The 25,141-nt window shown below is 41.4% G+C and overlaps 1 protein-coding gene across 1 annotated transcript in view; it reads right to left on the minus strand.

The window, feature by feature from the left end:
* Positions 1–28: 28 nt before the first annotated feature.
* Positions 29–25,141, minus strand: part of SERPINE3 (serpin family E member 3) — a 30,855-nt gene continuing 5,742 nt past the window's right edge. Inside the window, exons 3-9 of the mRNA XM_034663790.1 lie at positions 22,891–23,124; positions 20,992–21,387; positions 19,665–19,863; positions 12,060–12,160; positions 1,002–1,088; positions 269–498; positions 29–85 (exon numbers count right to left, since the gene is read on the minus strand). Coding sequence (XP_034519681.1) covers positions 29–85; positions 269–498; positions 1,002–1,088; positions 12,060–12,160; positions 19,665–19,863; positions 20,992–21,387; positions 22,891–23,124 — 1,304 coding nt within the window. The remainder of the gene's footprint in view (positions 86–268; positions 499–1,001; positions 1,089–12,059; positions 12,161–19,664; positions 19,864–20,991; positions 21,388–22,890; positions 23,125–25,141) is intronic.

The following is a 25,141-nucleotide window of genomic DNA, read 5'->3' on the forward strand; positions in this document are numbered from 1 at the left end:
TGCTGAGTCAGAAGGCTACTTGGATATGCTAGTCCCCTGAAGGAACTATCTTTCGTCCTACAGTGATGAGAAAGCGAGGCGACAACTGGGGGAAAAGTCAAGATTTATCATTTATTTTACTTTCATGATCTAAGTCTCCCCAGAAGTAGAAACCTGAATTTTTAAAAATCCACATCAACTAAAAAATGAGCTGAAGGAGAAGTCAAAAACAACATGGAGGATATTAGTTTCCTCTGTAGTTATGGAACACTCCCCTTTCTGAGGATACGCGACAAGAAACTGGGAATCTTCCGAAGCCATAGAAACTAGCTAGAAGGAATGCTTGTTCTAGGCCACAGTGGACAAATGGGCGCTTCTTGCTAGAAAGATGCTGATACATATCTATCTGAATTCTGTCAAAAAATGCTGCCCTACCTGTGTCGGGTTCTCTCAGGAAAAAGAAGAATGGCCGATCTGCTTTAAAAAAAGGAATCCGAGACCTTTTCAGTAACAACAGAGCTGCAGGACAGAAAAAGAATAGAAGAATCCATTGCATTTTCTATTCATTTGAGGAAAGTCACTACTCAAATTGGATATGAAGTCAGTTATATCCCCTGATTTTGAAGAAATAAAAGGATCCTAATGATATTTCATTGTTTAGTGTTATGATGGGGCTACAAACGGGGAAATTAAGAAGATGTCACTTAGCCAACCCTGTGTCCCATTTTCAAAATACCTCATGGAATAAATTCCTTACTAAAGGTAATTTTCAGAATGACTTCATTCCTCGTTTATGGGGATGATGGGACAAATCCTTTTCAAAATGGATTTCTCTTCTCCCATCATTTTTCAAACTCTTTGCTCTGTGTTAACATTTCTTTTTAAAAAATGCTATACCACATCTGGACTAGGGTTTTTAGTGGGAAGGTTTAGAAATGCAGAGCTTGAACTGGATAAATCTGACAAAGGCAGATAAGGGCAAGCAGTGTGACTGAGTGCTGCTGACGGCTTTACGAACGTACCTGTGGCTGTAGAGGCCTTGGTGCCTTCCTCCGAAACCTCAATCTTGGCTTTGTGGATTGCTTCGGAAACGTAAAAGCCATCTTGGCCTAATCCCAGGAAATAAAAATGTGAATTGCTTATTTCCATTTTTAATGCATTTAGCTTAAGGATTTTGAGCGTATTTTTAAAAAATGTACTTAATTACAGTCTCTCATGCTGCTTACTATAGCTAGGGAGAGATTTGTCTGGAAAATTCTTAAGCTGCAATATTTTATGTAACTTTTTAAAACCTCAGATTTGGTGAATTTAATAAATAATCCCTCCCAAATTACTATATAGACCTGTGCCCTGTTTTTTCAATAGTTTTCAAAGTAATTTCTAGTTAATACTGAAATCTTTCCTTCAGCCAGTATTTTTTAAACTTGGGTGGTATAAGAATTGCCAGAGTACATGTTAGAATGGATTCTGGGGCCCAAGAATCTGCATTTTCAGCCAGCTTCTAAGATGATTTGCCCGAATGCTTTCTTGGACTGCGTTTTAAGAGCCAGTTTTAAGTGACAGTCACAGGTTTGAACTATGGACCTTAAAAGGCATAACTCAGTGTATTAAAAATGTGTCTAAAGCTGCATGACTGCATTCAGTATACTGCCCTCAGTTATGCAATTAATTTGCCCCATGGGCTAGAATCTGCAAAGATGATAAGAGGTTAGAACTATAACGTGTGTTAACAGTTTCAAAGAAGCTTAGCAAAGAGGAATATGAATGATTAGAGGAATTGATAGCCTTTTGTAATTTAACCATTAATCATTTTTAAACAACTCTCCACAGTGACATGGTACTTGACATAATAACGAAGGAAAATAAGAATCTTTAGAACTTTAGATAGTTATGCCTACCCTTTCTTTTGAGAATGAGCTGTTAAGTGCTCTGAGGTCCCACACTTGATAAGAAGTAGAAATTGGGCATTTGCAGGTTTTCTGACAGTGCAGCACCCATTTCCACCCCACCTTGCCACAAAAAAATACCACCTTGCAAGAAGTATTCTAGTCAACTCTAGCATGCCACTGGAAAGGGATCTGTGGCACGAGTCTTAAAATAATCATTTCAATACACATGTTGTATTTTGAGAGAGCTGCTTTGTTTCATCTTAGACTAATTAAATTGTTTTGCATTTTTCATGCACATACAAGGAGATGCAAATGAATGTCGCGAGAGAATAAAACCAGCTGAGTATAGGATATGCAGCAATTCCTCCATCTTCTAAATAAGGTATACACAGGAAATTGTGAGTTGGCTATATTTGTTGTAAGAAACAATTATTTTCCAGCATCATTGAAGGGCACCAGACAAGGGCCAGAGGAAGGGAAAAATCAATGGAAACATTCATCTGCTATCATTTGTCCTAAAACCAGTGAAGAATCTGATTTTTAGCAGTTGGTCTTTTTCTGTAGGATCTTTTAGAAAAGAAATTTCTCTCTAATTCATAGTTTCTCTCACTAGCTCATTGAGCAAACTGAAATGCAGTGCCAAAATTAGATTTTTTTGGATAAATAATGGTTCTCTGATGGTCATGAGGTTTTACTAATCTGTGACCTCATTACTGTGATGTGGTATCTGAACATTTCAAATCAATGTCAATGAAGTTAGCAGAGGTTCACTCCAAAACTCTGTACCAGCTAAAATACAGTAAATGTGGTTGCGTTAGAGTCTAGGCACCTTGGCACAATGAAAAATAGGACTAATTCGTATGAATGAGTCTCCAGTTAGATAGGCTTGGCTATTACAGTTTCTTGTGGAGTTTTCATTTAAATAGCTTTTCTCCATCACACTACAGGAGTGGTCCAATAATTGACAGTTACATGTTTGCACAGCCATTGAGCCAAGACCCATGGCCTGTCTTGCCCCAGCATCCATACCTCTCTTACATTTTATCTCTGGGAAGAGTTAAACATTTTAGAAGACCAACGTTTGTGATCAAAAGAAGAATTCAGGAATCATTGTAGGTTTGTGCTTCTCTTCTTGCTTGATCTTATATTACAGATCTCTATTTGCTTACTTTTGTCAAGTAGCTATTGAAATGTAATGCGACTAATGAAAGTGACATAGAAGAATCCAAGCACAAAGCGAATACCTGCTTTGGGTTCATCTTCTGCGGTGTTGGCAGCTACTTAGTGCCACTGAGGATCGTACAACCTATTTTCCCAAAATTGGTTTTCAAGATTGTTTCTAGGTGCTATGCTATAAAAAGGGATCCATGATTAATTAAAATGGGAAATGCAGTTGAATAGTTTTGTGTTTTTGTTTTTAGTAGTGGACTTCTTAGAGCTGCTTATATGATAATATTTGTAGTGAATCTCTGCAGGAGGACTAATATGTAATGTTTCAGCATGGAACAACCCACATCATCCCCTGTCCTAGATGTACCAGATTAGCACTCTGGAAAACTGTAGCCCATCATAAACCCATTCGTTCCTACATTACATTTCAATATCCAAAGCGAAGTGTTAAGATTCTTCTTACCCTCCTTCCTGTCATACTCTCCACTCTTCCATAATTTCTACAAGTATTCATGTCAACCTTTCTTTTTAGATTTCTAGCTCCTAGTAGGCAGAAGCTGTTTTATTAATTTTAAATATTTTTTACTTCACCTAACTAGCATAGTAATGCTTGGTACCTAATTGTGTTCAGTAAATGTTGGATGAATGGATAACAGACACTCCTCACATTGTACGTTTATTTCATTTCCCCATAAAAACAGCTGCCTTAATGTTCTTTAATCTGATTTCACTTGTAAGGAAATGTTGGTTGGTATCCATAGAATCATAGGGGTACAGCACAGAATGGGTCTTTGGCAAGTTTCATCCAAATGATTGTTTCAGTGCCTCTCTTCCCTTTGTTAGTGGAGACCATCATTTTTTGTGTATGGTTGATCATACTCTCAAAAGGTTTAAGAGTCTTCATAATGACAACGTGTAAACACAAGATTTGCAAAATGTAAATCAATGTCCCAACATCTGATCCTCAGCTTCTCAAAATGGAGGTTAAACATCATTTGCTGTGTCATTTGTCTTTCCAATTATTATTACTTACTATTGGCAAATTTAGTGGCTTTAAAACAATTATTGCCAGACTTTGCTTCTAGTTTATCTTTCTTATCTTATCACTTAGTTGTAACAGAGTGTGTCACATAGCACCCAGCCCTGGATGTATGGAGCGAGTGCTAAAAAAAATCTGAAATGGCCTCTGGAGCCAGGCTATGGTCAATTGCTTTCTTCATTGTTCTCCTTAAGCCTACATCTCCCTACCACCCCAGCTTTTTGAGATATAATTGATAATAACATTGTGTAAGTTTAAGGTGTATAATGTGATGATTTGATATATGTATGTATTGCAATATGATCACCACAATAAGATTAGTTAACACCTCCATCACCTCACGTAGTTACAATTTTTGTGTGTATTGTAAGATCTATTGTCTTCTCAACTTTCAAATATATCATACAGCATTGTTAACCATAGTCAGTCACCACGCTGTACATTACATCCCTAGAACTTATAATTGGAAGTTTGTACCCTTTGATCACCTTCACCCAACCCCCCAATTCCTCTCCCTCCCTGCCCCTGGCAACCATCAGTCTACACTGTTTCTGTGAGTTTGATTTTTTTAGTTTCTACATGTAAGGGAGGTCATACAGTGTCTTTCTCTCTGATTTATTTCACCTAGCATAATGCTTTCAAGGTTTTTCCAAGTTGTTGCAAATAGCAGAATTTCCTTCTTTTTTATGGCTAAATAATATTCCATCAAAATATACATACCACAGCTTCTCTATCCATTCATCTGCTCATGGACACTTAGACTTTTTCCCATATCTTGGCTATTGTAAATAATGCTATCAATATGGGGGTGCAGTGATTTCTTTGATAATGAATGAATTTCCTTTGGGCACATACTCAGAAGTAGAATTGCTGGATAATGTGGTAGTTCTATGTTTATTTTTTGAGAAACCCCCATAGGGCTTTCTATAATGGTTGGACTGATTTAAATTCCTGTCAACAGCGTACAAAGTTCCTTTTCTCCACGTCCTTGCCAGCATTTGTTATCTCTTGTCTTTTTGATAATATCTATTCTAACAGGTATGAGGTGATATCTCACTGTGGTTTTGATTTGCATTTCCCTGATGATTAGTGATGATCAGCACATTTTCAGGTACCTTTTGGTTATTTGAATATCTTATTTGGAAAAACTTTCATTCAGATCCTCTGTCCATTTAAAAATCAGATTGTTGTTATTATTTACAATTAGGTTGTGTGAGTTCCTTATATATTTTGTATATTAATCCCTTAGATATGTGGTTTACAAATATTCTCCCATTCTGTAGGCTTCCTTTTCATTTTGTTCTTTCTTTTTTTTAAAAGATTTTATTCATTTTTCAGAGAGAGAGAGAGAGAGAGAGAGAGCGCACACAAGCAAGGGGAACAGCAGGCAGAGGGAGAAGCAGACTCCTTGCCGTGCAAGGAGCCCAATGAGGGTCTCAATCCCAGGACCCTGGGATCATGACCTGAGCTGGAGGCAGATGCTTAACCAACTGAGCCACCCAGGCATCCCTCATTTTATTTCTTTTGCTATGAAGACACTTTTAGTTTGATGTAGTCCCACTTCTTTTTGCTTTTGTTGCTAATACTTTTGGTGTCAGATCCAAAAGTCATTGCCAAGACCAATTTCAAGGAGATTTTCTCCTATGTTTTCTTCTAAGAGTTTCATGGTTTCAGACATTTTAAGTCTTTATCCATTTTGAGTTAATTTTTGTGAGTGTTGTAAGATACGGGTCCAGTTTCATTCTTTTGCATGTGAATATCCCGTTTTCCCAATACCATTCATTGAAAAGACTATCTTTTCCCTGTGGAGTATTATTGGCTTCTTTGTCAAATATTAGTTGACTGAATATACCTGGATTTAGTTCTGGGGTTTTGATTCTATCCCATTTGCCTACATGTCTGTTTTTATGCCAGTACCATACTGTTTTGATTACTATAGATTTGTAATAGCATTTGAACTCAGGGAGTGTGATGCCTCCAGCTTTGTTCTTTCTCAGGATTGCTTTGGCTATTTGGGGTCTTTTGTGGTTCTGTATGAATTTTAGAGTTGTTTTTTTTCTATTTCTGTGGAAAATGCCATTGGACTTTTGATAGGGAGTGCATTGAATCTGAGGATTGGTTTGGGTAGTGGAGACACTTTAACAATATTAATTCTTCCAATCCATGAGCAGAGGATGTTTTCCCATTTATGTGTGTCTTTTTCAGTTTCTTTCATCAGTGTGTTGTAGTTTTCAATGTAGAGATATTTCACTTCACTTGGTTAAATTTATTCCTAAGTATTTTATTGTTTCTGATGCAATTGTAAGTGGAATTGTTTTCTTGATTTCTTTTTCAGATAGTTCATTGTTAGTATAAAGAAACTCATATTTGTATGTTCACTTTTTATCCTACAGCTTTACTGAATTCACTGATTAGTTGTAATTATGTACCACTATTACATACTAGAGAATCTGATTTTGACTATATATTTACCATTACAGTGATTTTTACATATTCATACGTGTTTACGGTGTTAATTAGCATCTTTATTTCAGCTTGAAGAATGTCCTTTAGCATATCTTGTAAGGCAGGTCTAGTGGTGATAAATTCCCTTAGCCTTTGTTGGTTTGGAAAAGTTTTATCTCTGCTTCACTTGTGAAGGACAACTTTGCTGGGTACAGTATTCTTGATTGACAGTTTTTTTCTTTCAAAATTTTGTAGGTGTCATTCCACTCTATCCTGTCCTCTAGTTTCTGTTGAGCAATCCATTGATCATCTTATGTGGGTTCCCTTGTATGTAGCTTGTTTCTTCTCTCTTCCTGCTTTTAAAATTCTTTGTCTTTGTTTTGACAATTTAGTTATAATGTGTCTTGGTGTAGCCCTTTTTGGGTTCAAACTATTGGGATTTCTTGGGACTCGTGAATCTGGAAACCCATTTCTCTCCCCATTTTGGGGATGTTTTTGGCCATTATTGCTTTAAGCAGACTTTCCCTGTTTTTTCCTTTCATCTTTTGGGATTCCCATAATGAACATATTTTTTCTTTTGGGGAGTGCCCAATTCCCACAGGCTTTCTTCACTCTATCTTTTTTTTTTTTTTTTAAAGATTTTACTTACTTATTTGACAGAGAGAGACAGTGAGAGAGGGAACACATGCGAGGGGAGTGTGAGAGGGAGAAGCAGGCTTCCAGCCAAGCAGAGAGCCCTATTTGGGGCTCGATCCCAGGACTCTGGGATCATGACCTGAGCCGAAGGCAGACACTTAAGAGCTGAGCCACCCAGGTGCCCCCTCTTTCATTCTTTTTTATCTTTTTGTTCCTCTGCCTAGATAATTTCAAATGATTTATCTTCTAGTTGCTTGTTCCCTCTATTTGGTTGAGTCTTGTTGAAGCTCTCTATTGAATTCTTCAGTGCAGTCATTTTATTCTTTAGCTTTAGGATCTCTGTTTGGGTTTTTTATTTTGTTTTGTTTCAGTTTTTTTGATGGTTTCTATTTCTTTAACTTTTCATTTTGTTCATGCACTATTTTCTTAATATTGTTTAGTTGTCTCTGTGTTCTTGTAGTCTGCTGAACTTCTTTAAGAGGATTGTTCTGAATTCTTTGTCAGACAGTTCATATATCTCCATATTTTAGGGTAGTTATTGGAGCTTTATTCATTTCTTTGGATGGTATATTTTTCTGATTTTTCATGTTCCTTCTTTGTATTGGTATCTGTGCATTTCAGTAAGTGGTCTCCTTTTCCAGGCTTTACAGGTTTGCTTTGGTAAGGAAAGACCTTTACCAGTCAGCTGGTAGAATTTGTGGGGAAGAGGGGCTTACTATCATCATCTCTGTGTGGGCAAAGCCCCTCCATGTGCTCTGAGTTTGCAGGGGCGGTGCTGCTGCCTGGTTTCTATGGCTGGGTGGGACTGCTGGTTGGGTTCTGTATTCAAGCAGGGTGGCTGGGTGGGCTCACTGTTTAGGTGGTGCTTCTGGCTATGTCAGAGTTAGTGGCTCAACCCTTTCACTGTCAGGTTGAGCCCCTAAGTCTGCAGTCAACTCTTGGTTGATGAGGTTGTGGACTGTGTTCCCTGGCAGGGTGGTACCACTGGTTGGACACCATGACTGGGTAACTATGAGAGGGACTCTACAATCTCTCCTGGTCAGGTAGCCTCATGCTGTGCTTCCCAACTGGATGGTGCTGCTGACTGGGCTCCATGCTCAGGTGGGGCTGCCCGCTGTGCCCTGAAGTTGGGTGGGGCTGCAGGCTGGGCTCTGTGACTTGGTAGCACTGTGGGCTGGGCTGCAAGGCTGCCCAAGGTCATTCTTCAGACTCCGTGGTTATGTGGAGGTAGGGCATATGCTCAACAGTTGGGTAGGGCTGCTGGCCAGGTTCTCTGCCCGAGCAGAGCTGTAGGAAGACTTCTCAGCTAGCTGGGTTCTCTTGTCAGACTTCCTCGATGGGTGGGACTTGAGACTATGCCTAGCAGTTGGGTAGGGCTGTGAATTTGCTTTCTTGCAAGGTAGAGTGGTAGTATGGTCCACTGACTAGGGACCCAAATCAGGCAGAACTGCCAACCAAGCTCTCTGGCCATATGGGGCCCCAGGATGGCTTTGCAGATGGGCATTCCTGCTGGTTGGAGTCTTTGCTTAGGTACTGCTACAGGCAGGAACATGGTCTGCCAAGGTTTGAGTGCTGGTTAATGTAACACTTGCCTCCCACTTCTCCATCTCTATCTGATTCCTAAGTTGTCCCCAGGAGGCAAGACCTGAATGCATCTTCCAGAAAGTGTCCTACAACACTCGAAGAGTTGGCTATCCACCTTGACTTTCTTTTCTCACTGGAGAAATTGTAGTAGGCCTGAGAGGGCACTCTTGGGGCAGTGCTGTGTCAGCCTGGAGGAGGGGTGATGCAGTCCAAGCGTAGCTGCTCCTCTTACTGTCCTAATGTGGTCCTTCTCAGTCTCTGTTGTTCAGAGGGGTGCGTCAGCTTGACATCTGGTTCTGGGATTTCCATAGTTGTGACTTGTTTATGGATAGTTGCTAGTTGGTCTTCTTAGGAAGGGGACTGAAGTTGGGAATGACTTACCTCACCATCTTGATGACCTATTGCAGCTCTGATCAGTCATCTGGTGTGGCATAAGTTAACTTCGGTATGTAACCAAACAACTATGTGTGGTTTGCTCATTTAAGTTGTAGTAACTCAGAGCTTGTAGTTCTCACTGAGCAGAGATTGGAAACTAATTATTCATTTACAAAAGTTAAGAATAAGATAGTTTCTTCTAAGTTTTAACTTTATGCAAAAGAAGTATTTCTTGGATGTGGAAGCATGGCTTTGTATCAAAGCCTCCTGATCCTTCTGATTGCTCAAGAAGTATATCTCCTGCTGGCACCTTTAGTATAAGTGAAACCGGAATTACTCTTAAAAGCTTTATAACATATAGTGTCAAGGATGTCTGGGGAGAAAAATTATAACCTGGGCTCAGTTGGGCCTTGAGATGATACTGAACAAGTTTTTTCAGGTAGTAGGAAAGGATTTGATGCCATGAAGGAAGAGACGGATCACTTTTAAATGGGGAAGGAGAACTCGAGTAAAATTATTCTGGGCATTGGAACCAAATGAAAAGAAAAGGCTAAATGTTCCCTGTGGTTTGAGCTTCTATCAATAGTACAGAACAGCTTGGTAACCTCTTATTAATTGTAAGAAGGGAGACCAACATTTCCTGATGACTTATTTTCTGGCAAGCTCTATGCTAATGCTTTGCTATATATTAAAGAATTGTATTTCCATGAGTAAAATGTGAGGTGGGTGGTAGCTACCTCATTTTAGGAATGATGAAACTCTTTGTTAGACAGAGTCAGTCGCCATGTCTCCACATTAAGTCAACAGCCCACTTAGGCACAGAAGTGTCTAGTCTCTTGATTATGTGTAAAGAAGGACATTGGAAAGCAACACTGTAGTTGGCAAACTTTACCTGTAAAGGGCAAGATATTAAATATTTTAGCAATTGCAGGCCATAAGGTATCTGTTGCAACTGCCTAATTCTGCCATTGTAGCAGGAAAGCAGCCATAGATGATCTGTAAATAAATGGGAGTGGCTGTTTCATTAAAGCTTTATTTACAAAAACAGGGATTGGATTATTGTTTGGTGACCCTGTGTTAGAGGAAAAAAACTCTATGGGAGAAGATAAAGCTAATGTGTTTTATCAGTAAGAAACATGAATTCAAGCTTCACACTTGGCACGTGCTAACTGCTCGATAATTATTTAACAAGTTAGATCCATGAGCCTATATTTCTGTTGGTTTGAACAAATCTACATAGACTTTGACTGCATTATAAAAAAGATATGAAAAACTGTTCTTTCTAAACTAGGTTGCTTGCTATATCTTATGGGCCTTGGAAGTCTTTATCAGTAGGGGAGCTGCATGATGTGGGTGGGTTAGGCTCAGTCCTATTGGAGGACATAGGATTACCGGCATTTTGAGATGTACTTCTAGGACATAAAGGCAGAGAGATTAAGAACTATGAAGGAACAATCAGTGAGTCCTGGTGATTAACTGAATGTAGTGGTGTGGAAGAAAAGGTTGAGAATGGTCCCACAGTTTTGAACTAGAATGATCAAAAGAAGAATAGTATCATCATCAGCAGCAGGAATGCCCTAGCTGAGCTCTGGAGTCACAAGAAGACACTGTGACTGGATTTTGCACATTATTAAAGATAGAGTACCCGCAAGTTCTTTATCCCTCCCTCTTTCCTTGACCTCTGATCCTTTCACTCTAGTCTTCCTCTTTTCCCTACATTGTCAGATTATGCTGTGTCACCAGGGAAAATTTCTGATTGAGTCATTCAACCAAGTCAACAATATTTATTGGATAGCCACTGTGCACCAAGCATTGTTGGGGGCACTGTGCCCAAGACTGACTATTGCTTTGCTTATCTCTTTGCATGTTAATGTAATGAGAACAGCGCTGGTGTGTTTTAAACACTCTAGAACAGATCCTTCCTCCTGTTTTGTATTTGATAAGTAACTGCCATTCAGTTTGTCTGGTTACAACTAAAGCACAAGCCAAGACTGCGTTTTTGGACCAAATTCCTGTGTGTGTGTGTGTGTGTGTGTGTGATTGCTTAATAAGATTTTGAGCAAAGCTTTAGAAAACTCTGTGTGATGAGGTTCTAACATTTAACATGGAGATTCTGAAGCTCATCAGGCAAAGAAATCATCAAGGCCAGTGAAAATACCTGCTATGGTAACATCTTCAGACAGATAATTTATTACTATCCAGAGCAGAAACAGACCTGAGCCTTTGGAATTAGCAATGGTTTAACTAATTGCTTCTAAGATTCTAGAACGTAAGGTTTCAGCATTCCATTCCTTTTTAATACTTGGTGTCAGTTCCCTGTGAGATCATAAGCAAATACAGCTCCTATTGATTAGTAGCAGCGTGTCTACTAGCGGCAAAGAAATTGAATATGGACTTGGGAAAGGAGAACACTTTAGGGCAAGATTCCAGGTACATGAGTAATTTGAAGAAAGGAAGTTGGATGGATGAGGGAAAGTTTCAAGGTTAGTTTATGAGAAGAGGACAGAAATGGTACAAGAAGGGAGGGAGAGTGAAGAGGTAGAAACAAAGGGCGACTGCAAGACTGGCATGACAGTGGGAGGTCGGAATGAAGAGCCCTCTTACTGCACCACTGTCCCCGGCAGGCTCCTAGTCATGATAGGCAGAGGGAGGGTGAGTTCTATTGTGTTCAATGGCCATTGACCTCACCCTATAGGTGGTCTTTAAAAAAAAATGGTGCTTAGAAGTCGCAAGAAACACTCCTCCCCCACAAAGTCCAACCCAAATTTGACTGTTATCTGAAGCAACATATTCTTATATAAAGCAAAGCTTTCTTTATTCTTTTAAATAATGTTAACTCTGACCATACCATTGAAGCCTCTGTAGATGAAAATCCCTTAATCAAAGTATGACAAAACTGTCCCCAAGCACAATGCCAAAAAGCTTGAAAGAAGAAGTGTTACCTGAAATTCCTTTCAAGTTAGCTTTGAGTGGATCAAAAAGATCGGTGACTCCCCAAGAATTTAAAATGCTTTTTAAATTGAAATGATTTTGGATCCTGAATCTAAAAAACAAAAACAAACCATCAACTTTCATTTACCAATCTCATTTAAAATATTTTCATACACACCACATGACTGCCAAACTCCCTAACTTGGAAGTCAGGGATCTCCAGCCTCATTTCCAGCTTTATTTTTCATTGCTCCTTCTCAGAAACCCTACCCACTGAGTAGTCTGACCACACAGGGCCCTCTTCCACTTCTATACCTTTGCATTTGCTGTTCTTTCCACCCCATCTCCTTTGATTGCCTTTGAGTTACTACCATTTCCTCTAAGCTCAATTCAGTTGTTATCCCCACCTCTCCTCTCCAGCTGCTTTGTGTCCTTTGGTTGCTAAAGCCCCATTAACACTTTGTTTGTTCTGTTCTTTTGGTGTATGGCATATTCTGCTTCCTACTACTGTTATTTATGCTTCCTATTACTGTTATTATAAACTACTTGAGAAGAGAGGCTATCCCAGTCAATTTTTTATTTCCTAATAGTAACTAGTTAATGAATGCTTCCCATGTGCTAGACACTTTGACAAGTGTTACATGTGGATTATCTAATTTCATCTTCACATAACTGTGTTATTATTATCCTCATTTTACAGATGAGAAAATTGAAGCCTAAAGAGATTAAGACACTTGCCCAAGATAATGTAATGAATACGTGGTGGAACTCAACTCACAACAAGGCTGTCTGAGTGCAGAACCTGCGCTCTTGGCGTCTACACTTTGCTACCTTCCATCTCTCGAGGCATCTCACATAGTAGGTGCAGAAAAGAAGCTGTTGATTAACTGACAATTAACAGAGTGTCTCATATAATATGTTCATATTTCATAAGACATATTTTTGTGTTTGCTGTGTGCAGTGTGTGCCTTTGATACACAGGAGGGAAGGAATGCAAGTTAAAGCTTTGGTTTTCCTAATAAGTCCTGCAAGCAGGAAGAATCAACACACCAACTTTGTAATATTTCTTCAAGGGCAAGGCATTTAAAATTTTGCTGTTGAAGGATCCTTTTAAAGGATTGCTCACATTATTTTTCTTTGAAAATAAAAAAGTTTGAAATGGAATTTAGATGATTTTTTTTCTATAAACTATGCAGAACTTGTAGGGAAGTAAAAATACTGGACAAGGCCATTTAATATCAAAGATCTTCATTGCCATACAAGACAACGTGACCAATATTTCAAACACAAGTATCATATTTTCTCATAAATAATATATTTTGGATCTTTAGAATAGTTTCCCAAAAAGGTACATATGCTTTCTCCAAATATGCTGACATTCTCAAAAAAATTTTGCACCACCTCTTCTGAAATTTTCTCAAATACTTAAAACACATCCATTTTTGAAAACTCTTAACGCTGAAACATATTGGTTAAGAGCATGAACTTGAGAGTCCAGTGCCAGGGTTTGAATCCTGGCTCAGGCTCTTACTAGTGGAAGGAACTGGGGCAAGTTACTTTACACCTCCTTGCCTCCATTTCCTTATCTGTGAAATGAGCATAATAGTAGTGCTTACTCATTAGCTTTGTGAAGATTAGTGAAATAATTCTTGTAAAGTGCTCAACACTTTCCAACATGAGCACAGCTCATGCACTTTGCTGTTACCACTGTGGTTTTGTTGTTTCTCAGGGATATGGAGAAAAAGCTCAGGGATGTTTGAAGCCAAATATGGTGATTATGGTAGGTGATAAAACTGGGTAATACCATTTTTAGTAACTAAAGATAATAGTAAGAGTGAGGTATGACCATAAAAGGTGAGAGTGATTTTTTTTGTTGTATGGTTATGAAGGCCAGCCCAGAAGAAATGCTACAAAAATATCTTGAGAAAAAAAATGCCCTTTACCAAAACCAGACAACGATATCATGAGAAAAGAAAACTACAGACTAATATCTCTTATGAATATAGTTGCAAAATCCTCAACAAAATACTAGCAAATTGAATCCAGCAACATATAAATCCTACCATGACCAAGTGGGATTTATCCCAGGAATGCAAGGTGGGTTCAACATATGAAAATCAATCAATGTAAAACACCATATCCACAGAAAAAAGGACAAAGGCCACATGATCATCTCAATAAATGCAGAAAAGCATGTGAAAAAAAATCCAACACCCTTTCATGAAAACAAACAAAAAAAAACTCAATAAATTTGGATAGACGGGAAATTTTTCAGTCTGAAAAAGGGCCTCTACAGAAAACCCACAGCTAGCATCATACTTAATGGTGAAGACTGAATGCTTTGCTCCGAAGATAAGAGAAGGATGTCCACCATTTCCATTTAACACTGTCCTGAAGAGTGTGGAGGGCAATTATGCAAGAAATATAAATAAAGCGCACCCAGATCAGAAAGAAAGAAGTAAACCTATCTCTACTCACAGACGACTTAGTCTTGTATATAGAAAATCTTAAGGAATACACACACAGAGTGAAAAAATTCTTAGAACTAATAAATGAGTTCACCAGGGTGGCAGGATATGAGATCAAGGTACAAAAGTCAACTGTGTTGTGTTTTTTTAAATTAGCAATGAATAATCTGCAAATAAAATCTCATTTATAATAGCACCAAAAGGAATAAAATACATAGAAATAATTTTAACAAAAGAAATGCAAAACTTATACACCAAAAACTAAAAAACATAATCAAAAGAAACTAAGGAAGATAAAATGAAAAAAGTCCTGTGTTCACAGATTGGAACAGTTAACATTGTTAGACAGCAATATTCCCAAATTGATGTACAGATTAAACACAATCATCATCAAAATCTCAGCTGCCTTTTCTGCAGAAACTGATAAGCTGATCCTTAAATTCATATGAAAATGTATGGGACTCAGAATAGCCAAAATAATCTTGAAAAAAGAAGAACAAAGTTGAAGGGCTAACACTTCCTGATTTCTAAACATTATAGTAATCAAGATTGTGTCATACTGGCTAAAGTATAGACATTTGCGCATATAGAATAGAATTGAAAGTAAACCCATTGAAATAAACCCATTCATTTATAGTCAATTAATTTCAACAAAGGTATACAGAAAATTCAATGAGAGAAAGAATAGTCTTTTCAATTAATGGTGCTGGGACAACTGGATAACCACATGCAAAGAATGAAATTGGACCTCTATCTCATACTACATACAAAAATTAATTCTAAATATAAGAGCTAAAATGATAAAATTCCAAGAAAAAGCATAGTCATAGGTCTTTGTGACCTTGGTTAAGCAATGGTTTCTTAGAAATGACATCAAAAGAAGCACAAGAAATAAAAGAAATAAATAAATTAACTGAACTTTCTTTAAAATTAAAAAGTTTTGTGCTTCAAAGGACACCATCAAGAAAGTGAAAAGACGACCCACAATATGGGAGAAAATATTTGCAAGTTATAAATCTGATAAGGCACTAGTACCCAGAATATATAAAGCACTATTACAATTCAGCAATAAAAAGAACCAATTTAAAAGTGCAGAAAAGATTCAATAAGATATTTCTTCAAAAAAGATATGTAAATGGCCAGAAAGCACATGAAAATATGCTTGACGTCATCGGTTATTAGGGAAATGCAAATGAAAGTCACCATGGAAACCACCACACACCAACTAGGATGGCTACAATAAAAAGGATGGGGTTTTTCTTCTATAGCAGGTGTTATACACTGCAGTGAGGTCAGACAGGTTGCAGCTTTCTTGCCTCCAGCCTGAGAAGCCAAAACACAGAGGAGGGCATTGCTGGAAGGGAGAGGAGGTAAATGTATCCGAACTAATGTAAACTAAGAATAACTATATACTTCCTGAATGTAAACTCTATAACATCCCTACTTTTTAATCCTCCCCTCCATTCAGAAGGACTTTAAAAAAAAACTGTAGTAAAATATACACCACATAAAATTTTACCATTTTAATTGCATAATTCAGTAGCATTACGTATATTCACATCACTGTCCAACCACCACTATCCACTCTGGAAACTTTCATCATACCAAACTGTAACTCTGTACTGCCACACATGCCACATGAAGAGGGACTTATCAAAAAAGAGACAAAAACAAGTGTTGATAAGGGTATGGAGAAACTGGAAGCTCACAGATTGCTGGTGGGAATGTAAAATGGTATAGGCCCTTGGAAAACCGTCTGGTAGATCCTCAAAATGTGAAACGCAGAGTTAACACATGACCCAGTATTTCCATTCCTGGGTATATAACCAAGATACCTGAAAACCGGGGCGCCTGGGTGGCACAGTGGTTAGGCGTCTGCCTTCGGCTCAGGGCGTGATCCCGGCGTTATGGGTTCGAGCCCCACATCAGGCTCCTCTGCTAAGCCTGCTTCTTCCTCTCCCACTCCCCCTGCTTGTGTTTCCCTCTCTCGCTAGCTGTCTCTATCTCTGTCAAATAAATAAAATCTTTAAAAAAAAAAAAAAAAAGATACCTGAAAACCTATAGCCACACAAAAATATGCATGTGAATGTGTTCCAGAAGTCAAAAAGTGAAAACAAGCCAAAAACTTTCCAGGCACTTAAATGTCTATGAACCAATGAATGGATAAAGCAAAATGTAGTATATCCATACGATGGAAAATTATTCCACCATAAAAAAATGAAGAACTGATGCATACTAAGACAAGGATGAACCTTAAAAACATTATGCTAAGTGAGAGCAGCCAGATGAAAAAGGCTACATGTTGTATGGTTTCATTTATATGAAATGTACAGTACAGACAGGTCCATTGAACGCAAAAGCAGATTAGTGGTTGCCTAGGACACTAATGGGGAGAAGGAATGTGGAGGGACTGCTAATGGGCATGGAGTTTCCTTCTGAGGTGATGAAAATGTTCTGGAATTAAATAGTGGTGATGGTTGCACAACTTTGCCAATATACTAAAAACCTCTGAATTGTACACTTTAAAAGAAATAATTTTATGGTTAGGTGAATTATATCTCAATTTTTTAGAAAGAAAGAAAACGTCCATAGAAAACCATAATCCACACATGATGACAATTAGTAGCTCTTTGAAAGGAAGGTCAAAACTTCCTTATATATGAGACCTGATGGATTTTTAACATACTTGTAACAAACAAACAAAGAGAAAAAGAGATACAAACAAAAAACAGACTCTTAAATACAGAGAACAAACTGGTGGTTGCCAGAGGGGAGGTGGGGGAGGGATGAGTGAAATAGGTGATGGGGATTAAAAATACATTTATCATGATGAGCACTGACTAATGTATAGAATTGCTGATTTATTATACTGTACACCTGAAACTACTATAACACCGTACATTAATTATACTTCAACAAAAAAATACTATTACTTTTTAAATATACTTCCATTATCAGAAAGAAAACGCTCATGCTTAGCTTCCTAATATGTCAATCTAACAACCAAGTGTCTTAGTCATTAAACAAATATATATTTGGGGCACCTGGGTGGCTCAGTCATTAAGCGTCTGCCTTTGGTGCAGGTCATGATCCCAGGGTCCTGGGATCAAGCCCCACATTGGGCTCCCTGCTCAGCGGGAAGCCTGCTTCTCCCTCTCGCACTCCCCCTGTGTTCCCTCTCTCGCTGTCTCTCTCTCTGTCAAATAAATAAAAAACAAAACAAAACAAAATATATATTTGACATTATTAGTCTTTCTTGTGGGGCATTACATTATTATGGATATAAATGACCCTTGTTAACACTCGTTGGCTTTCTTGATTATTCTTTTGGTATTCTAATATCTCTAATGAAGACTAATTGTCCCTATACATTTTATTTCATTTCTTCATAAATAAAATATTATTTTGGAAACGAGACATCTTCATTCATCCAGAATCTACTAGTACACTGTTTGGTGATGCTTAACCCAAAGGCACACCTCACTGCCACATGATTTTTACATTGCTACCCACAGAGTGCAAAAGTTTTTGCTCTTGCTAAATGAAAAATGCAGGCTGGCTGTAAAGCAGATCATAGTAAATGATGAATGAATGATTTACAGAACTAGAGGGAAGTTCTTGCCCAAAACTTGACTTGTGTCTACCATGGTCCAAAGTTTCGTACCCAAATTTAGACCTAAAATAGTTTTAATTCTTTCTCTTTATTCCTTCAAGGGTTTGAAGCTGTTTCTTTATTGGTGGGTTTTGCTTGTGAAACAGTCTCATTTTCCTAAAACCTTCTATCCTTCTTGGACGGCAGGCTCGATAGTCTTAGGGAGATAAAAAAGAAATCTATCAGGATAAGGCCAAGTGTTAACCAATACTATGTTATGATCTCTGCCTTCCCATCCTGTCCCCGTCTTCGGGGTTTTTCGGATCATTCCTCAAGCTCTGGGTGCTCTGAAGGTGGAATCAGAGGTGGAGGGCTCTCAAAGGAGCTGGGCTTCTTGATGGGGCCTCTTCCTCACAGCAGCTGCTCCAGGATGTGGCCAGCCATCTGTCTCCTCATTCAGAAAAGACTGGCAAATTCCTGCACCGGGTTGCACTTTCTCTCTACTTTTCACATCGAAAGCTCCTCTGCCTTCCCTGAGCTTCTCTCAAATATAACAGAAAGATTAGAGAAGATCTGTTGAAATATCTTGTCTTTGTGCTTTCATTTGGGGTCCAGATATTTGGTTTGGAGAGACACAGGCTTTATCTTAGAGTTACTTTCACCTTCTGCCCTGGTTATGCCAGATCCCACTTTAGACCTTGGCCCTTAACTCATTGGGTCTCTCTTTGTGTGTTTTTATTTCAGTGTCTGGGGTTATTTTTAACTCCTCGAAGGAGCACTGCCAAGACCTCTGGCTCAGTGCTGCTGGGGGCCTGGTCAGCAGAGGAGGCCAAAGCAGCCAGTGGGAAGGAGCACGAAGAATCCACATCCCGAGCCCTCGGACAACATTCCTTGTTTAATGCTGGTCTACAAATTAATTACAAGTTTACTCTGATTTCAAATGTACCAGAGAAGCTTATCATTTAAAGATGTTCAATAAGGAATTCTTTGTCAAGTAATGAGCTTTGCAAATCAGTTTTGCTTTGGAAGAGCAAAATCTAGAACCATCATTTAACTTTTTGACAATTTGTATTTGTACCTGAAGACTCAATCTATTGAGAAAGAAGGAGAAACTTCAGGACAGAGACTAAAAATCTTGAATTTTTTACATCTTACTTTGCCTTCTGATCAGAATTATATTGGTATTTGCTCAATTACATAAACCACCTCGCCTCTTTGGTTTTGGAAAAAATGACAGTTGTATACTCTTAGGATGTGATAAGATTTGGGGCACATTCCGCCAAGGTAACTGCACTGTTCTTCTTTCCCTTCTCAGACAACTGGTTGTAGTATGAAGCCTGGGAGCTCCAGTCTGGCCCAGTGAAGGCAGAGTATCTTCTCTTGAGTAGACCCCGGGAAATTCTGTTCCATCTGCATCCTGAGCTAGTCAGCAGAGACTCTGACCTGGACCCCAACCCTAGGGTCCTCCTTGGCCTAACCTCTAGGAGTCAGACCACCCGGGTTCTCTAATCCAGGCCTGGCCAACTGGCTCCTGTATGGATGACACAGCCACTCACCTGGGCAGGAACACGTCCATTCTGGCTCTCCTGAGGCTGGAGGTCCAGATGTGGAGAATGCTGGCTGTGAGGTGTGGCTCAATGAGGCTCAGTGGGGTGTCTTTGTCCCGTGGCAGAACCAGGAGAAGACTCACTGTGCTTCCCAGGTAAGGCAGCTCTAGCACCCTCACCGGATGGCCTGCAGAGTCCTGGAACTGGCCTGGGGGTTCAGTAGAGGTGGGGGGGAGGCTTTAGTTCTGTCCCACAAGCCGAGGAAGGGCCACCCAGGCGCCCTGTCTTAAAGGGGAAGCCATTCCAATCCTGGCCTTTTGTGGCCACGTGGGGACCCAGCCTCTTTGTGCCAGATCTTTCTTTCAACAAAAGCTCTAAACCCAGATATCATATAAAATTGGGAAATTATATGCAGCTGACAGTCAGATAAACCAGCATGGGTCACAGCAGCAACGGGGAAAACACTGAGGACAAGAACTATAATAGTCATAAATACATATTTACTTATCCAATTGATGTTCTTCCGCTCTCATCTTATTTGACCTCTTAATAATTACTGGTTGAATAAACAAATGATTAAATTGTGATGAGCACTCACAATGCATCCTGCATGGAATCAAAGCAGGATTATAGCAAGTTTTCTAAATGCTGGCATTCCTAAAACACTGTCTCACGGGCTTTTCCCTGAATGGGAACAGAATTAGTCCCACAGCTGGAAGGGCTGAACCCGCAAATGAGGGCTGCGAGAGAAGTGTGCGGGAACAGGTGGCTGGGTCCTTTCTCCTCTTCTCCTCTTGCCTTGCTGGGGCTCCACGGAGGTGTCCACACCTCAAGCCAGCCTGCAGGGTGGGGACTCCTGATGCTGGCTCGGCACTCTGCACACCTGCGCCTTAGTGGACTGGGATGAGTGACCATCCAGGCAGGGTGGGCAAGCTCATGCAGGTGCACTCTCGAGAGCTTTCTAGACTGGACTCTCAATCTTCTGTCCTTTCGCAGCACCAAACCGTGAAGTGGCTGTTCATTTTATGGGGGTGCCTGCAGGGGTGGGAGTGGTTTGGTCCAAACATTTTAGGTTTTACATTAACCCCTCTTACTAGGTGCAGAGGGAAAGCTCAAGCATTAAAATAGGTTTCTCTTTCATCCTTTGCTTCCTCACTGTCCTCCCTGGGTCTTCCTGCCCCCTGGGCTCTCCTTACTCCGCACACACCTCACAGCAGAGGGAAGACAGAGGAACACCGGGATCCTTCTAGAGCAGACACAGCCCTCCTCTCCCCGCCCACATTGCTCCAGTGTTCCTCTCACTTAAGATGGCCCCACCAGTAGGGAAGGAGCTCACCGTAGTTGACCTCGGCCATTTGGTACATCATGGGCACTTGGAGGACGAGGCCCTGGGCACCGGTGAAAGGCAGGAGTTGAGTGTCCGCGGAGGAGAATCTCTGCCGCCAAGTGCTTTGGAAGGACATGGTGCTCACCAGTGCCAGCCGGGCAAGGGCGGCACCGCCGCCATGCTCCCACACTGTGCCACCTGGCTCGTCACCTGCAAGTGAGACAGTGACTGTGTTGCCGAGACCGGCGCCCCTGTCCTGGAGGGTTCTGGGGCATCCCTGAGGTTGGCTTTGTAGCACGCTTGTTAGTATCCTTAGTCGGGGAATTGTAGCGTTTGTAACTAGCTGTTGCTGAAGACCGTGCTTCATCCTTTGCCAGGCGGGTGGGAGGCTCTCATTGGTCCCAGCTGGGCATTTCCCAAGGGCCCTTAGGCACGCACGGCTCGGGCCTGGGAGGAGCTGCGTGGTGGTCGGGCTGCTGCGCGGTGTTCTCCCCCCTCCCCTTCACCACCCCAGCCGCCGCGCCTCATCCCTGGCAGAGTCTTTGCTTAGACAGTAACGTCCAGGGCACAGTCTTTAAATCCCCTGCATCACCAGAGAGAAGGCAGCAGGCTCAGGGACGGTTGTTGCCTCAGCCCTTTAGTAATAAAAACACACACTGTGCTCTGTTCTAAATGCTTTAACAGACCCTCACTGACACGGCCACCGGTTCAATGGTTTTCCCCAGTTTTACAGATGGGGCATCAAAGCTTGGAGCAGTTGTCCCAGGTCACACACTTGTGCGTGGCAAAGCCGCCAACCACCCAGCTGCTCAAGACAGAGACAGAGACTTCAGATTTGAACCCAAGCAGGCTGGCCCCAGACTCCAGGCTCTTCCCTGGCTGCCCTTCCTCCATGGAGGACAATCAGGGTGGGGGGGGTGACCACAGCTAACTGTGTGGCGTTGCCCCACCCCGCACCACGGCACAGTGAATTAAACACTTAAGTACACTGAAAAGACGTTATGAAACACTGGAGAAAACTGACAGGAGTTATCGATAAACATCTAAATGTTTGCATTGTCCATACCCATTTTCAGTTCAATCACAAAGTACACATCTCTTCCTAGTTTGTGTTTTAAACAACACTGGGTCTTGCACCTTCTCCCTATTTCTGTGTAACCTTTGTAATTATCGGGAATGCTAGAGGCAGAATGGGTTGGGATCCTAGCTCTGTGCCTCAGTTCCTCTCTCTGTAAACTGGGGACAATAACAGCACCTTTCTCCTGGGATTGCTGTGAGGGTGGAACAGAGATAATGAACATGGGGCACTTAGAAAAGTGCTAACTCAGTAAAGGAACCTCAGTAAATGTAATAAATTTCACCATCTTTAATAATTCCAACTGCATGATATGCAGGTCCTATAATTCATAGACTCATCCCTAACTGCTGGGCAGTTAGGTTATTTCTAAGTCTTTTTCTAAGACTAAATGCCTTATTACATATTACTTTTTCTCCTCTTGAATTATTTCCTTAAGCTAAATTCCAAGAAATTCTTTGGCTCCTACTGTATTTTGCTGTCACAGAATGTTAATTGTAGATGACCGCAGAGCTTGGTGGGGGGGTCAGGGATTCACCTTAGGGGAACAGGTGCATAGAACAAAGCCTGCAGGGCTCTCCTGGAGGTAGGAGGCTCTGAAAAGCCCCCTTCTTTGTGTGCCTGGGAGGGCATGTGCAGAAGGAGGCCAAATGTCAGCTTTGCTTTCTTCATAGAGCACATCATTTAAGGGTAGGTCTCCCAAGAGGACAAACTTCTGCTGTGATTGTGGGTGACCTGAGTGTCTATCCATGTGACTTCTGACCAGCAACGCTGAGTACCTCTGTTTATAGCCTTCTGACATCAGCCTCACCGAGGTGAATGGTTTCTTTTACCTGTGATCTTCCTAGAGGCCCATTCACTGGCCCGGAGGCTGGTGCCATCGGGTTCACTGAGGTGGGCTGGCTCCACGCTGCTGTTGGCCCACCGGGAGATCTGCTCCACAAAGCAGGGGGACAGTGGCGTTCCTGCTTGCACAAAAAGGGTGCAGGCCAGCTCCATCTTGGTGCCTTGGCCGGAGTTGGGTAGTGTGGCATAAACAGCGTGTAAGAACTCATTCACTCTTTGGTCTGTGAAAAAGGTGTTGGGATAAATTGACAGTGGTGAGTGTAGGCAAGGAGTTAGCGCCCTCTCTGCGCACAGTGCCCTGAGACGGGCCCTCAGCAACACCACTCTTGTCTCAGGTTCATCTACCAATTACAGTTGATTTGGATAAGTCATAACTAAATTGCTCAGGAGTTGGCCTGGATCCTGGGGGGAAAGCGGTGCAAGATCTGAGAGAAATCAAGCTGTGATTACGTCAAATAGAAAATCACTACCAACATCCCAGAGGCTATTCCTCCTTAATTTCTTGAGTCAGACATGTTGAGTCGTTACACTGAGAGTACAGATGGCTGGGAAAACTGCAGGTCTGGTGTGCAGGGCGATGGGGCTTCAAATATTTAAGAAGTCGGTCGATTTATGGACAGCATCATAAATAACCATGACAGATGGTGGCCACAGGGTCAAATTGTCAATATATCTTGTACAGGGCCCTAGATCTGTTCCCACAACCGCATGTCATAAGCCAGAGGGACATTTAGGTGTGGCCCCTTTTAGAACTATGTGAGAAACACAAAGGAAAGGTAAGAATGCCTCCCATCCCCCATCTCCCTGAGACCCAGTGGACAGCTGATGCTATTAATGCCAGCAAGAACCTGCAAGAATGTTGAGGAAATAATAAGCATTTGAGAGAGTCAATAGTTCCCACCTTCTTGGATGGTGGCTGGACTTCTGTTTATTTACTACTTACACAGGAGATTGCTTCCTTCTCCCCATAATCAATAGTGGGTTTCTTTTTCATGATATTATTTACAAGCTGTGGCTTTTAGTCTGCCCTAGGAGAGACTCCGGAGCTGGAGCAGGGCCTCTCCCCCACTGGTGAGTCAGGGCACAGCTGACTATCCTAGGCTGCCCCTGACACATGGAAGCTGGGCTTTTCCAGCAGGCAGGTCCCCTTCCTGTGCAGGCTGCCTCTGGCACATGGCCCTTCCCTTGTCCTCCGTGCCTCTCCTTCCTCTAGACACAGCCCCGTGGCTAACCACAGATTGGCCCTGGGAGACATGTGCTTTGCGCCTTCCTCCTGCACTGCCCTGGCCTGGCTCTCCCAGGGCACCTGTTGGAAGGAATCTCTGACGTGGCCTGGGGTCCCTCCACACCAACACCCATCATGTGTCAGAGGCCAGGCCAGGGGATGGCAGCAGACCCCCAGGTTGCTCGGCCAAAGTTCTGTGGAGGGGCACAGGCACCCAGAATACACCCTGGCCAGGGCCCCTGCCACCGGGTTACAGATCACAGCTGTGCACGGATTTCACTTGCCCAGGAAACTGTCACGAACAAAACACTTCTTAGAATCCACAACTGTAAAAGACAGACTCAGGTTGTATATCTCGTGAATTGGAGCCTAACTCCAGTGCTTTTATTTTAATGAGAAAATAAATGAATGAAAAAAATGCCTATTGCCAGATTTTCCTCACTGAGGAAGGTCATATGTGTTTATAAGATCATGTCCCTGTAAAATGGTGGCCATCTGGAGGGACAAAGTGAGACATTTCACTGGTCCATAGTGTAGTAAATTGGCTGCAGAAAGCTCTTCTCCACCTGAGCCTAGTGTGTCTGCCCATTTGCACACGAGAAAAGCTTTTCTAGATGCTGCTGGAATATACGTCGCCAGTATAAGAAATACTGACTGTGTTCACAGACCCTGTGCTGCATTCATGCTCACATTTAATCCTCTCAACGAGCCTGTGAATTCACTGCTATCGTGACCCCCATTTATAGATGAAGGAGCTGGGCTCAGACAAATTAATACTCTTCCTCAGTGCCACCGGGTGGTAGGAGGTGGCCCTTCGGCGCCCTTCTGCTCGTAGGTGAAGGACAGGACACCTGCTCTGCTCTGGAGAGCCGCCGCCTCTTGTCAGGGTCTGGCGCACAAAGCCCCCTATTTCGCGGTGTTACTGTGAGCTTCCCGGGTCCTTGGGGCAAGAAGGACTGATGACGTGAGCCATGACAAACTGCTCCTCCCTGGCAGGCTTTGAAAGAGAATCC

The sequence above is a fragment of the Ailuropoda melanoleuca genome, chromosome 7, assembly GCF_002007445.2.
Source record: "Ailuropoda melanoleuca isolate Jingjing chromosome 7, ASM200744v2, whole genome shotgun sequence".
Classification (NCBI taxonomy): Eukaryota; Metazoa; Chordata; class Mammalia; order Carnivora; family Ursidae; genus Ailuropoda; species Ailuropoda melanoleuca.